Source organism: Botryllus schlosseri, chromosome 7, assembly GCF_051294905.1.
Source record: "Botryllus schlosseri isolate E-star chromosome 7, Bs_hap1, whole genome shotgun sequence".
NCBI classification, from domain to species: Eukaryota; Metazoa; Chordata; class Ascidiacea; order Stolidobranchia; family Styelidae; genus Botryllus; species Botryllus schlosseri.
In genome coordinates, this window is record NC_137242.1 from 3469854 (window position 1) to 3483250 (window position 13397).

The 13397-nt window shown below is 40.0% G+C and overlaps 1 protein-coding gene across 2 annotated transcripts in view; it reads left to right on the forward strand.

Annotated features, from left to right (window-relative positions):
- Positions 1-13397, forward strand: part of LOC145443497 (E3 ubiquitin-protein ligase rnf213-alpha-like) — a 64018-nt gene that overhangs the window by 15439 nt on the left and 35182 nt on the right. For both annotated transcript variants that reach the window (XM_080321456.1, XM_080321455.1), the window contains exons 15-26: positions 317-412; positions 1308-1406; positions 1628-1789; positions 3883-4072; positions 4607-4782; positions 5838-5976; positions 6930-7108; positions 8239-8422; positions 8483-8608; positions 10076-10380; positions 11746-11896; positions 13028-13245. In XM_080321456.1, coding sequence (XP_080177582.1) covers positions 317-412; positions 1308-1406; positions 1628-1789; positions 3883-4072; positions 4607-4782; positions 5838-5976; positions 6930-7108; positions 8239-8422; positions 8483-8608; positions 10076-10380; positions 11746-11896; positions 13028-13245 — 2025 coding nt within the window. The remainder of the gene's footprint in view (positions 1-316; positions 413-1307; positions 1407-1627; positions 1790-3882; positions 4073-4606; positions 4783-5837; positions 5977-6929; positions 7109-8238; positions 8423-8482; positions 8609-10075; positions 10381-11745; positions 11897-13027; positions 13246-13397) is intronic.

The window sequence follows — 13397 nt, forward strand, 5'->3', positions numbered from 1 at the left end:
AAGCCGCGAAAATCGAAAAAAAAAAGTTATTTTTGAACAACCCTAGACTACCCCTGCAACGCGGTAACTGAATATAATTTTGAAAAGCGTGCCTATTTTTAGTGTTAATCCTATAGACGCACCCGGCAATTTCTAACCTCCGATTAACCGTGAAAAACTGCGACCTCTGACCAAATATACATTTTATAACTGCTTCTTGAGGACCATCAGACATTTACTATTTATTTCCACTGGAAGCAGTTTTGACATGGCCTAGAAATCGTTATTCTGCTTGTAATTGACGCCAAATTCAATTTTTTACTTCTTATTTTCTTAGCTGGAGATCGCCGAGTTGCAGGAAGCGGCCTTCAAAATGTCTGCGAGCGTATCGAACTGGATCCACAAATGCGCTATCAACGAAACACAACTACTCGTAAGTTACTGCGGATGTTATAAACTTGTAACTTGCACACTGCTAAATCAATAGTATAATTACGGCTAGCGTATTCGTTGAAGCAGCATCGTTATGAAAGTGTCTAGCCATGTATGCCAACAAACTTTGAATGCTGTCATAAGTTTGATTTTCGATAGGGTTGTTCAAAACTAACCTTTTTCCCGGATTCTGGGGATTCACTGATTGAATTGTTAGGTTTCCTAAAAAAAAAAACGCTTCACACCAAATTTGACTCGATTTCAACTGGTAGATGTGAACGCACAGGAGTTTTAAAATCTGCAATTTATCATGAAAAATTTCAAAAATTTTACTGTCAACGCCATGAAATTGTTGAGTTGTTTATAGAAAAGATGTGAAATTAATTTGACGCAATTCCGGCGCGTAGAAGCGAAGTTATTTGAGTTTTTCATTCATAATCTGGGAGTACCCACCGTCCAGGCTGTTTCTGCGAATCCAAAATTTTCGACTGCAATAACTTGGCTTCTAGCGGTTGGAAGTGAACAAAAATTGTTAAGCATCGTTCTTTTAGAAAACTTTACGATTTCATGTGGTTGACAGTAAAATTTGGAAATATTTTTTTAGGTAAATTTTAATAATTTGAAAAATTTAGAACTCCAGTCAGTTCACATCTGCCAGTTGGAAGCTAGCCAAATTTGGTGTGCAGCATTTTAATCAGTTACGGTAACCTAAGAATTTATCAAGTGAATCCCGGAATAAAAAAAGTTATTTTTGTACAACCCTAATGTACATGTACAATAACAATAATATTCTCTGTGTGACCGTAGACCATTTTATTTATGTCTCGAATTTCATGAGATATAAGGCATTATCGAAAAATTATATTTAAAACTCTCTATTTTTCTGTGCTTTGCAGTTTCTGAACGATGTGGTGAGGCTGGATTGGCCAGAGGAGAAGCTTTTTGTAAAATGGAGAGAGACTATCAAGAACGAACTACAAGACAAGTTAGCCAAGGTATGAGCCTTAGATGGTAAAGGGGCGTTGCTCAACCCTCCGTAAAATTGCTGGTACGATTTCTATTCCACTCCCATCATTTCATCTTTTACCACCACCGAGTAAAATCTTGCTTAAATGTCTATATCTCTTTGCGTTTTTAACCTACCTTTAAAGATATTACAATGTGTCATCCTAAATTCGTTGCGGTCAAAATATTTCTAACCCCTCAACCCTTGCAGGAGTGGCCCGATAAAAAAGACCAAGATTTTTTGGAATTCTACGCCAAGACTTTGGAGACGATCGGTCTCCAGGAAACGGTGGAGAGCTGTCTCAGCGAGAAAGCTTTTTTGTGCACGGGCAGGATACTGGCTAAGTATTCTTTCGACAATAAAAGCAAAAAGGTGACCTCCTGTCTTTCATATTTAGTTTTGCTAACTGTGTACCACTGTATTTGAAGAATATACTAAACTACCGTAATTTTCCATGTATAATGCGCAAAATTTTACCGATTTTTTGCCCTAAAATAGGGGGGGGGGTGCGTATTATACATGGGTACAGCAAGCCTTGAAAAAAAATCTCCCTTGATCAAAAACTTGAAATCACACCTTTCTTCATGTTTGTTTCCAATCGCGCATCACCTCTAGCCATCTTGCCCCGTAATTCGTATTATAGAGTGTGACTGCTGCCAATTAGAGAAGCGTGTTGCCAATTAACGAAAAGCGTGTTGCCAATTAACCAGAGTCGACGGCACAGCACGCGATCTTTTGCTGCGTTAGTTTGCCATTTGTACGAAATTAGCTGATTCATCGCGTCAACGACAGGCCTTAACAATCGCATACACAAGAGGCCGTGTGCGCAAGATATAATCGCTTGCGTAATCAGTCGCATCTCCAACAGGATTGGTGTGCCCGACATAACCGTTAACCTGAGCAATCGCATCTGTAATTCTAATAGGCCTAGTGCGCAAGATGTCGTGTGTCGCTAGCCTGGACTATCGCGTCGGCGGCGTCGCAGGCTTTGGCTACTATCTACTCTCGTGTAGAGACAATGCCGTTAATTGTATTTTGATTAGCGATCATTATGTCATGATTGTTCGACAGTGACATCGCAAAACAGAACACATCGTGTACCAAAACACAACTATTCATGTGCTGCGAATGCAGGGTGCGTACTATACATGGGTACAGGTTTTTTCCCAGAATTTACGCGCCATTTACACGTATTATACATGGGAGCGCACTATATTCGGAAAATTACGGTATACTATATTATCCACCAACCCAGGTTATGTCAAGAGAAGGAGTATGTGTATAATTTAAAAATAGTACGGTAAATTGAGCTTAAGCTATCTGTTTGCATTGGATTATTCGAATTCTGTATACCGCCGGCATCATATTTGGTGATAGGCCTGTTCATAGGCATATCATTTTCTCGATGGCCGACTTCAATCTGAAACAATGTTCACTTCAAATTTTAATACCAGTGTCTCACAGCGTGTCTGTCTGCTTCTACTGTATTATTTAATCTAATAATTTGTTCATGTTGAAGTGTGCCTGAATATTTTAGGCTGACACTCGTCAGGGGTAATCGTCAGCAACTAGTATTGAAAAGAACAAACAATTGTTGATATATAAAATGTTCCTTCCAATTCTTTACTAGTTGGTGGTGATTACCCCTGACGAGTGTCAGCCAAAAATATTCGGGCCTATTTCAACATGAATAAATTACTCTTAATTAGAATGGGAAAGAACATTCTATGCAGGGTTGTAATGACTCGAGTCGTGACTCAACTCGGGTCCAAATCGAGTCACGATTTTCTGACGACTCGACTTGACTCGAGACATTTTCTCAAATTACGGATATGACTCGACCCAACTTAGACTCGAGTCAGTGCGCATGACTGGAAACAAGTCGTATGACACTAGACTCAGACGACCGAGGCCGACATTTCATTGTAATTTCGGAGGATAATAAAGTAGGCCTCTAACCACACAATTGGGACTGGTACTTTAAAATGTGGCCAGAAACTGCTAAAAGTGAGGAAAATTAGTATATTATAAATGCGAACCATTCGATATCACCAAAAAGAATTATAAAATGCGGGTTTAACTAAAACCTGAACAGTCGAGTCATAATACCATGACTCGGACTCGAGCCTCTGCTCGCTGACTTGGACTCGGCCTTGACTCGGTGGTGAATTGAAAATGACTCGATTTGACTCGAGTCAAAACTATGAAAGTGAGATTGACTTGCGACTCGGAGCCTTGCGACTTGGTCACTACCCTGATTCTACGTAAAATATATAAACTGTACAATGTTCTTTCCGATTTTGTACGAGTTGCTGACGATTACCCCTGACGAGTGTCAGTCGAATATATTCGGTTTTATTTCAATATGAATATACTATTCAATTGTATATTGAAGTTCAGTACCTCCAAGAGTGTTTCGTAATGAAAAAATGTCGCAAAGATGAAGTAATTTTTCTTTTCCAAAGTCGTACGCTTCCGCCGTCTACAAAAACATGATGTCGTGGATCAAGAAGCCGCGTTTCATCGCGATTTTCGACCGTTTGTTCCAAAAAGAGCACCAGAAAGCTGCCGTGCGGCACAACGGCAACCCGCCTCTGCAAGCGTTGACCGTGCTGTTTTCGTGGCCTTTCGCGTTGCAATTCTACGAGCTTTTCTGTGAGTAGGTTTTGCGTGCCTGCGCCGTTTACTCGACTGGTTATGGTGTTAGACAACGCTACTTACTTATTATGCTTTGTAATATGCGAAGTAGAACTAGTTTGGGGATGTTTGCTCCACTTTTATGAGTGAAATCGCGATAAAGACTGGATGAAAAGCTCCTCTATCACAGTAAACGAACATATTTTCGGTAATCACGCCTATTTGCAGTGTCATCAATCATTTTGCGTTAATCGCCAAGATGCACTTTGAGAATATATGAAATGAGACACCCTCGATTAACTACCTCTTACCAAATCTACATCTTGAAACTACTTGAGGGCTTTCAGATCTGTCATTTTCCACTTCCAATGTAGTTTTGACATATTTTTGAATATCTAATTTGATTTGTACTTGGTTGAAATTTCCGGCGTTATTGTGCTTCTACTGGAGTACCGAGGCTGACTTCTTTGACCACCTCTGGGATGGAAACTGCAAAAAGTTTTGTAAAATTTGAAAACAATCACTCAAAACTACGCCTTGTTTTGTTATCAGATCGAGAAGAAGCGTTGAGCAAATTTTCGGAGAAAACGCACCATCTGATTATTTCCGTAGCCGAGCGTTTTGCGGAAATAGTGCGGTCGCTGATATCGGGAGATATCGTCGTCGCGCAACTTCAACAAGTCGCGAATCACAGGGAATTATTCGTCGATCTATGCAAACGTATCGAGGTAACTTTGTGAATGCTGGTAGTGAATTGCAGCCTTAGGTTGTAACTTGTGTGATTTTGAAACGCATATACCCGCACACGATTTTCAGCATGCGAAACCATTTACACTAACGTGTTGAAGGGGCAGCAGTTTACCGTATGCACTACAAAATGCTGTCATTTTACATCAATTATAATGAGGCACAATCGGCACCACCGTTATATCATTCTTTTGAATTGTGCATTCGTTGATATACGAAATATCCATCTATATTAATTCCCCATTCGATCAGACGGCATTGGCCCAGCAGGGTACCGGTAATGTTCGACAGAGTCTCGACAGTATGTCTATTATGCATTAGGGGTGTTCAAAATTGACTTTTTCTCAAATTCTACTGGCTACTTGATAAAATTGTTAGGTTACCTAATTGAAGCCTGCGCACCGAATTTGGTTCAATTCCAGCCAGTAGCCGCATTGCTACAGGAGAAGAATTTTTTTATTTATTATCTAAAAATGGATAAAAATATTTCATAATTTTCCGTTCACCCCATGAAATTGTTAGGTTATCAATAGAAACGATGCTTACGAAATTGATCTCAACTCCAACCATTGGAAGCGGTGTTATTGCCGTCTAAAATTTTTGGATTTGAATAAAATAGTATTTACGGTGACCAATTCTTTAATTGTTTATTATAGGTGTGCCCACCGTAAATACTATTTTATTCAAGTTCAAATTTTTCATCGTCGAAGTTTTCGTCATTCATTATCACCGTAAAACTCAAATGACACCGCTTCTACGGGTTGGAATTGAGTCAAATTTGTTCTGCATCGTTTTTGAAGACAGCTCAACAATTTCACGGGGTTGACAGAAAAATGTGAAAAAAATTTTTTTTTTGCATTTTTGGGTAAATTCAAAATTCTCAAACTCTACGAAATCCGCGAATATCCATTACAGTGGCTTTCTGAAGAACATGACTGCGGCCAATAATTATTTTTGATTTCCATGTCTGTGACCTTTTGTACATTAGTAATACTGTAGTAGGATACAGTATATTAGATCTTTAATTTCATGGTAGGTTCCGATCTCTAATGTCGACCACGGAGAAGTGAATTTGCTTCAACTGATTGAAAAGAGAAAGAAACAGCTGTTTGCTTACGAGACCGCCACCGAACACATCCGGGGTTTTTTGCAGGCCTGCTCAAAGCTCGACGAAGGTACGGCTGCGAATATGCTTTCTCTAGAGATCTGGAATCTTTTGAGTCAGAAGTGATACAGCGGTGCGATCACAGATATTTGAAGTATAATTTTGTTCAACTATTATTTTCTCCATGTAACCTACATAATATCGTCGTTTGTATTGGCGTTTTCGCTTCTGTGGATCACTATCTTTTGTTCCATTTTTCCATATAAATCCAAACTCGGCAGTGTGCACTTACTAGCCTTCCCGCGAACAGAATGACACGTTAATACAGCTGTCGGATGGTTATAATTAGGCATATGAACGTGCTCGACCTTTGCTGTCTTGAGGGATTATTCAGTAGGTATTTCTTACTAAAAACTCAACAGTTGTTTGAGATGTGCTGGATAATGCAGGCGCTCTACTCAGAATTGCTTTCGCTGGATGAAAACATCTGGCGGATTGGATGCGGCCCATGGGCCGTATGTTTGACACGTGCGTGTTTAAAAAATTGGGGAGGAGAGAGTAAGGGGTATCCATGTTAAAAGACTGAATCTAGCGGTACCAAATCGCGCAAAGCGCAAAGAAAAATGGCAAGTTACACAAATCTGCCCCAAAATACCTTTCCTTGTGCTGATTTGCAAACTAAATTTTGGCCACCTTTGATCTTGCTGCCCCTACAACAGAGGGTTCGGGGTGTGGCAGTTAAATCCCCGCTCTCTACGCCGTCCACCCTACACACCTATTACCATAACAGGTTCGATTTTTCCAGAGAAACCTAGTTTCAGTCATATCCTACTGGTCCCGCGAGATCAAAACGACTTGCGTAATACGATGGTAAGCACATTTTCATGATCAAAGTTTTCTGCCCTGTCCCGTATTACATGCATATCAAGCGATCGCGCACGACCCATACTTTCAGAACCCGTATGATAAAGTATACACAGTTCTGTCCAAGGTTGTTGAAGATAATCCAAATCTGTGACACAGGTGGAGAATGCATGGTGAGGACGACAGAATTGAAGGAGAAATTGCGGGACAGCGCTAACGTGGTTCACAAAGTTTTGTCGCACATATCACCGGAAGAGGGGAGCGTTACGTCGAGCAAATCGTTTTTGAAGCTTACCTCGGCGATACTGAAACACTTTGAAGAGATATCTTTCGTGAAAGTAAGTCAATTTTTCGTTGCAAGATTGTAACCAAGTCACAAGGCCCCGAGCCGCAAGTCATTTCTACTTGGGCAGCTTCGACTCGAGTCAAGTCGAGCCATTTTTAATTCACCGCGTTCAAGTCCGAGTTCAAGTCAAGATCCAAAGGCTCGGGAGTCCGAGTCACACTGTGAAAACTCGAGTTGAGTCCAAGTCATTGTGTTGACCGTTCATTTTCAAGTGCAATCCTTTACAATTCTATTTTTTACAACTGTTTCGGCAAAATTGAATGCCTAACATTCATTATATAGTAATTTGTCTCACTTTACGCAGTTTCTGGGCTTATTTTACAAACACCAGTACTACACAAAACACTAATGATGTGATAACTCACTATTCTTCGAAGTTACAACGAAATGGTATGCATATGCACAGATCGTGTGTGTATGTATATCATGTGTCGGTGTATATGCCACAAAAACATAAAAGACAAAAATGTCATACGTCCTATTCCTATGTGTGGTTTTTTTCAGGGTTGTAACCAAGTCACAAGGCTCCGAGTCACAAGTCAATCTCACTTATATATTTTTGACTCGAGTCAAGTCGAGTCATTTTCGATTCCCACCGAGTCAAGTCCGAGTCCAAGTCAGCGAGCAGAGGATCGAGTCCGAGTCATGGTATTATGACTCGAGTCCGAGTCCAAGTCATTGTGTTGACTGCTCGGTTTCCAGTTAAAGTCTTCCTAAACCCACTTTTTTACCTCTGTTTGGTGATATTGAATGGTTCGCATTTATAATATATCAATTTTCCTCACTTTGAGCAGTTTCTGGTCGCATTTTCAAGCACCAGTACCAACAAACGAAATCCCAATAGTGTGTTGGCTTCGAAATTACAATGAAATGTCGGTCTTCGCCGTCTGAATCTCGAGTCAATGACTTGCTTCGAGTCATGCGCAATGACTCGAGTCCAAGTCGAGTCAATACACAGATTGACTCGAGTCGAGTCATTTCAGTATTTTGAGAAAATGACTCGAGTCGAGTCGAGTCATCCGAAAATCGTGAATCGAGTCTGACTCGAGTCGAGTCATGACTCGAGTCATTACAACCCTGGTTTTTTTTAATCTACTTTCTATGCTTCGTGTTTTTATACAGGACAGTAAAGTTTTCCAGGAAATGTTCCACCAAAACTTGCTGACGAGTAAAGCCGAGGGCGAGGGTGACGGATGTGACCTGGGGGACAACGGCTTGTGGCATGTGCCCTGGCGAGAAGTTGTCGACCGGATATGGAAAGACACTCGTTCGGATATTACCGAATGCGTTCAAGCGATTGATGACGGTGGGTTTGCCGGTTTGCTTATCGCAGAACCGTCTAAGCATCGAAATTATTACGTCACAGGGTCGATGAGCCTCGAGACGATGAAGGAATGGTTTCAAAGGTGCAGCGATCCTAAGGTTATCAGACACGAGGTCGCGACCTTGTACAAGTTCTATCGGATGGTGTCAGGAATCGACGAAGCAGCAGGTTGGCACTATCTACCCCGGATCTAGGGTCCGCGAACTATAGGGCGATTCGAAAACACCTTTTTTCTAGTATTACTGGCTAGCCCCATGAAATTATCGCGTCAAAAACGTTTCATATCGAATTTGGCACTATTTCACAACCCGTAGAAGTTATGGTAGAAATTTTGGGATTTTTTATCAAATTTCACTGGCTACCCCATGAAATTGGTGCGGTGCCTACAAAAACGACGCACGGCATATTTGACCGGTTTCCGTCCCTTGGAAGTGAGGTTATCGATGTATGTGAACTAGGGCTGTTCAAAAATAACTTTTTTTTCCCGGATTCAAGGGATTCACTGATTAAATTGTTACGTTGCCAAAAAAAAAACGCCGCACACCAAATTTGGCTCGATTTCATCTGGTAGGTGTAAACATACAGGAGTTACAAAATATTTAATTTAAAAAAATTGAAATTTTTTTCTCAAACTTTACTGTCAACCCCATGAAATTGTTGAGTTGTCTGAAAAACAATGCAAAACAAATTTGACGCAACTCAAACCTGTAGAAGCGAAGTTATTTGAGTTTTTCATCAATTCTGGGACTACCCGCCGTCCGGGCTATTTTTGCAAATCCAAAATTTTCAACTGCAGTAACATTGCTTCTACCGATTGAAAGTGAGCAAAAATTGTCAAGCATCGTTTTTGTAGACAACTTGACAATTTCGTTGGATTGACGATGAAATTTGAAATTTTCAAATTCCTGTGCGTTTACATCTGCCAGTCGGATTTGAGCCAAGCTTGCTGTGCAGCGTTTTTTACGCAACATAAAAATTATTCATGAATCCCCGGATTCCGAAAAAAAAGTTATTTTTTAACAACCCTAGGCCGCATACTTTTGGCAGCAAAGCGCATCTTTTTAGAGGCGTTATGTCGCCACGCAGTTATGACTAGAGCGTTTTTTTTTACCAAAAAACGGAAATTTTGGCATTTATTGACCTTAAAAAACTTGATCTTGACAAAATTTTGACATGATGTATGTAAATAAGATGCTTTCGCTCATAACGTTAGAATTCTACTACTTTTTGGCCGGAACTGTCTCACCTTACGGAGTAGAATGGCCTGAAAAACTTATAACCTTCTACTACGGTAGGCCTATAAAGCAGGATACAAGCTGTAAAATGTCAAAAGATAAGTTCACCGACAGTGCAAACATCAACGACACAAACGAAATGTAGGTCGCAAAATTTTTTTTGACTTTGTAAACAATTTTGACAATTTTTCGACCTAACGCTACAGTTTTGATTAAATTTTGACTTTTTTTGACATGTAAAAAAATCGCCCTAGTTGTGACAATTTCACTCGTAATTCCGTTCAATTTCTGAGTTTTTGTGAATTCAGTGATTCTATTTCTAATCTAATTGGAAAAAGCAGTGCATTTTCTAGCTGCCTAACTCTGACTCCGAGGCGCGTAAATACTTTTTCGAATTCAGAAGCAGCTGCGAATCCGAAACCACAAGAGGATACGCAGTCACGTTTAAAAGTCTCCGACGACTCTGACGAGTCCGGCCCGGAGGATTCCGATGAGGAGAGCGTGCCCTCGGAATACGACCCAGATTCAGACTACACCGATGACGAGGAAGAAGAGTACGAGACGGTGGTCAATATGACGCTCAGAAGCGAGCAGTTGGCTAGTTTTTTCATGCTTGAAAAAGCGGAAGAAACCGTTCGGATACTGCTGGAAATTCGGGACGTGCTGAATTTGAGTGGGGATTTTTCGCCCGTGGAAAGAATGAAGGTAGCCTTTTTTCTTCTAACAAGTGGAATATTATTTACTATATTTGACGTTTTTGAGTAGTCTTATCGGGGTTGAAGCCTAGTCACACTCACGAGTCAATCTCACTTTTATTGTTCTGACTCGAGTCAAGCCGAGTCATTTTCAAACCACCACCGAGTCCAAGTCAGGTAGCAGAGGGTCGAGTCCGAGTCATTGTGTTGACTGTTCAGTAGGGCTCTTCAAAAATGACTTTTTTTTCTCAAATCGTACTGGCTACTTAATAAAATTGTTAGGTTACCTAATTTAAGCCTACACACCAAATTTGGTTCAATTCCAACCAGTGGCAGCGGAGTTATTGCCGTCGAAAAATTTGGATTTGAATGAAATTGTATTCACGGTGAGCACAACTATAATAAATAAACAAAGAATCGGTCACCGTAAATACTATTTTATTCAAATCCAAATTTTTCGACGGCAATAACTCCGCTGCCACTGGTTTTGTTTGAACCAAATTTGGTGAGCATCGTTTATATAGACAACCTAACACTTTCAGGGGGTGAACAGAAAATTTTCAAATTTTTTATGATTTATTTTTATATAATAAATAGAAACTTTCTTCTCCTGTAGCAAAGCGGTTACTGGCTGGAATTGAACCAAATTTTGTGTGTAGGCTTAAATTAGGTAACCTAACAATTTTATCAAGTAGCCAGTACGATTTGAGTCATTTTTGAAGATTTGAGTCATTTTTGAAGAGCCCTACTGAACAGTTTCGAGTCAAGGTCATGTGAAACCCACTTTTTACGAGTCTGCTTGGTGATATCGAATGCTTCTCTTTCATAATATACAAATTTCCCTTACTTTTACCAGTTTCTAGTAGCATTTTCAAGTACCAATACTGATAGACGAAATGCCAATGGCACGTTACCTTTACTACTACTATTTCGGATTTACAATGAAATGCATGTCGTGGTAGAGTCCCAGTCTTGAGTCTTGAGTCTTATCTTGAGTACTAGACGGGTCAATACAAAGATTGATTGAAGTCGAGTCAAGTCATTTTCTGTATTTCAAGAAAATGACTCGAGTCAAGTCGAGTCACCAAAAAAATTTGACTCGATCCTGAGTCTTATTATAATCACGATCAACTTTCGAAGCCTTTTTCCTCATCTCTAGTCTGCGTCCTGTTTGCAAATTTACTGCCCGAACGTAGTTACAAGTGTTACATAACCATAAGGAAAGAAACAGCACGAAAGCAGCATGCGTATTGTTAATATGTGATGGACTGCATCAATTTATAACCAGGGTAAACCTCTCTAGAGATATTGAAACACGCATGTGCGATCATCAAAGAGCCCCTGTTATATTATACATTCAATTTTATCATTTTAGGAAAGAATGTCTATCACGGGACACATTGTTAATCTTCCGAACGACATCGATATGCCCGTCGTGTGCAAAATTGCGGAAAATCAAATTCAATTCTTGAAATGCTTCATCAAGGAAAAAGAGTTGATCGCGTGGCTGAAAGAAAGCATGAACGGTAGGCTTCAAGGGGAAATATATCAGCGCCTTTTCATCGCCTTAATAGAGAGTAGAAACGCTTAATCGTAACAGGGGTTCATGAAAGGCCAATGTTGAAACTGCAACAATTTTCCTGATAAAACCTGTCCTTATTTTGTCTTATTTTTAGAAATAGAATACACCAGGCCCGATTTTGACATAAACCTCCTTTCTGGACATTAGGACTGTTCAAAAATTGCCAAGCCGTAGAAGCGGAGTTATTTCAGTTTTTATTCGATAATTCTGGGATTATTTTTGATCGGTGGATAATCCAAGAATTATCATCGAAAAACTGGAATAACTCCTTATCTACGGCTTGGAATTGAGTCAAATTTGTTTTGCATTGTTTTTGAAGACAGCCCAACAATTTCATGGGGTTGGCAAAAAAATTAAAAAAAAAATTTTGCGTTTTTGGGCAAATTCAAAATTTTCAAACTCTAAGTAACCCGCGAATATTGGTTGGAATGAATTCGAATTTGGTGTGCGTCGTTTTTCAAGGCAACCTAACAATTTAATCACGTAGCCAACAAGATTCAGGAAAAAAGGTTAATTTTGAACAGCCCTACTGGACATCTTCCGTTAAACGCGGTATCTAAACCACCTTGGCGTGTACGACTGCTGGAGCGTGAAACACTTGTGGAAATTTCAATAAATTGCAGCTGCATTACGGTGGCGTTCTGAAGAAAACGGCTGCGGCCAAAATTTTTTATTCGTTTTGCCCTTCAATTTGAGACCACATCGTTTTCAGAGTGCAGTGTCCCTTCAATGTTTGGACGATTGTAGTGAAGCTCAACATTTGCTCTCTGAGAGATTATTAGCGTGGAAGTACTTCTTGTTTAAGATCGCAACATTTGATACAAATCTGCAGGGTAATACAAGCACTTTTTCATTAACGTAGCATTGCTGGCTCGCTGTATGAAGTACAGCAGGCTGTGTGCTTGACCGATCATGATTTTACTACTAAAATATGTGTAATGTTAAATTCAGGTGTAACTAAACAAAAGTATGATGTATTCATGGGCCACTTAACAATTAAACGAACATCAAACTTACCCAGGACCTTTATCGTTTCACAGCATCCATTGGTATTAATTTTGGCTTTGGTATTTAGATATTCGGGACGTGCAAGTCATGTGCGATTTGGCTTTGATGAAAGCTGGCGAAACTCCGTACGAAGTCGATATTGTGTCGTGTCTACTCGGGGCTGTGATGGGTTTTGCCCCGTTGATTTTCGATCTAGATGTGGAGGCCGGGTTTGAGGAGCTGCTTGCGCGATGCGACGATATTTGGAAGAATATCGGTAGAGATAACAAACTACTTGAGAAATGGGTATGTATTGTGTGTGTATTTTCATCACTAGTCTGTTTATGTTATCCCTTATTTCTTGCCACCTACTACCATGTTCAGATATCACGAAAATTGACGATATTTTTTACCTCTAATAACCAAAACGACTTAGTGTTATACCGATTCGAACCAGC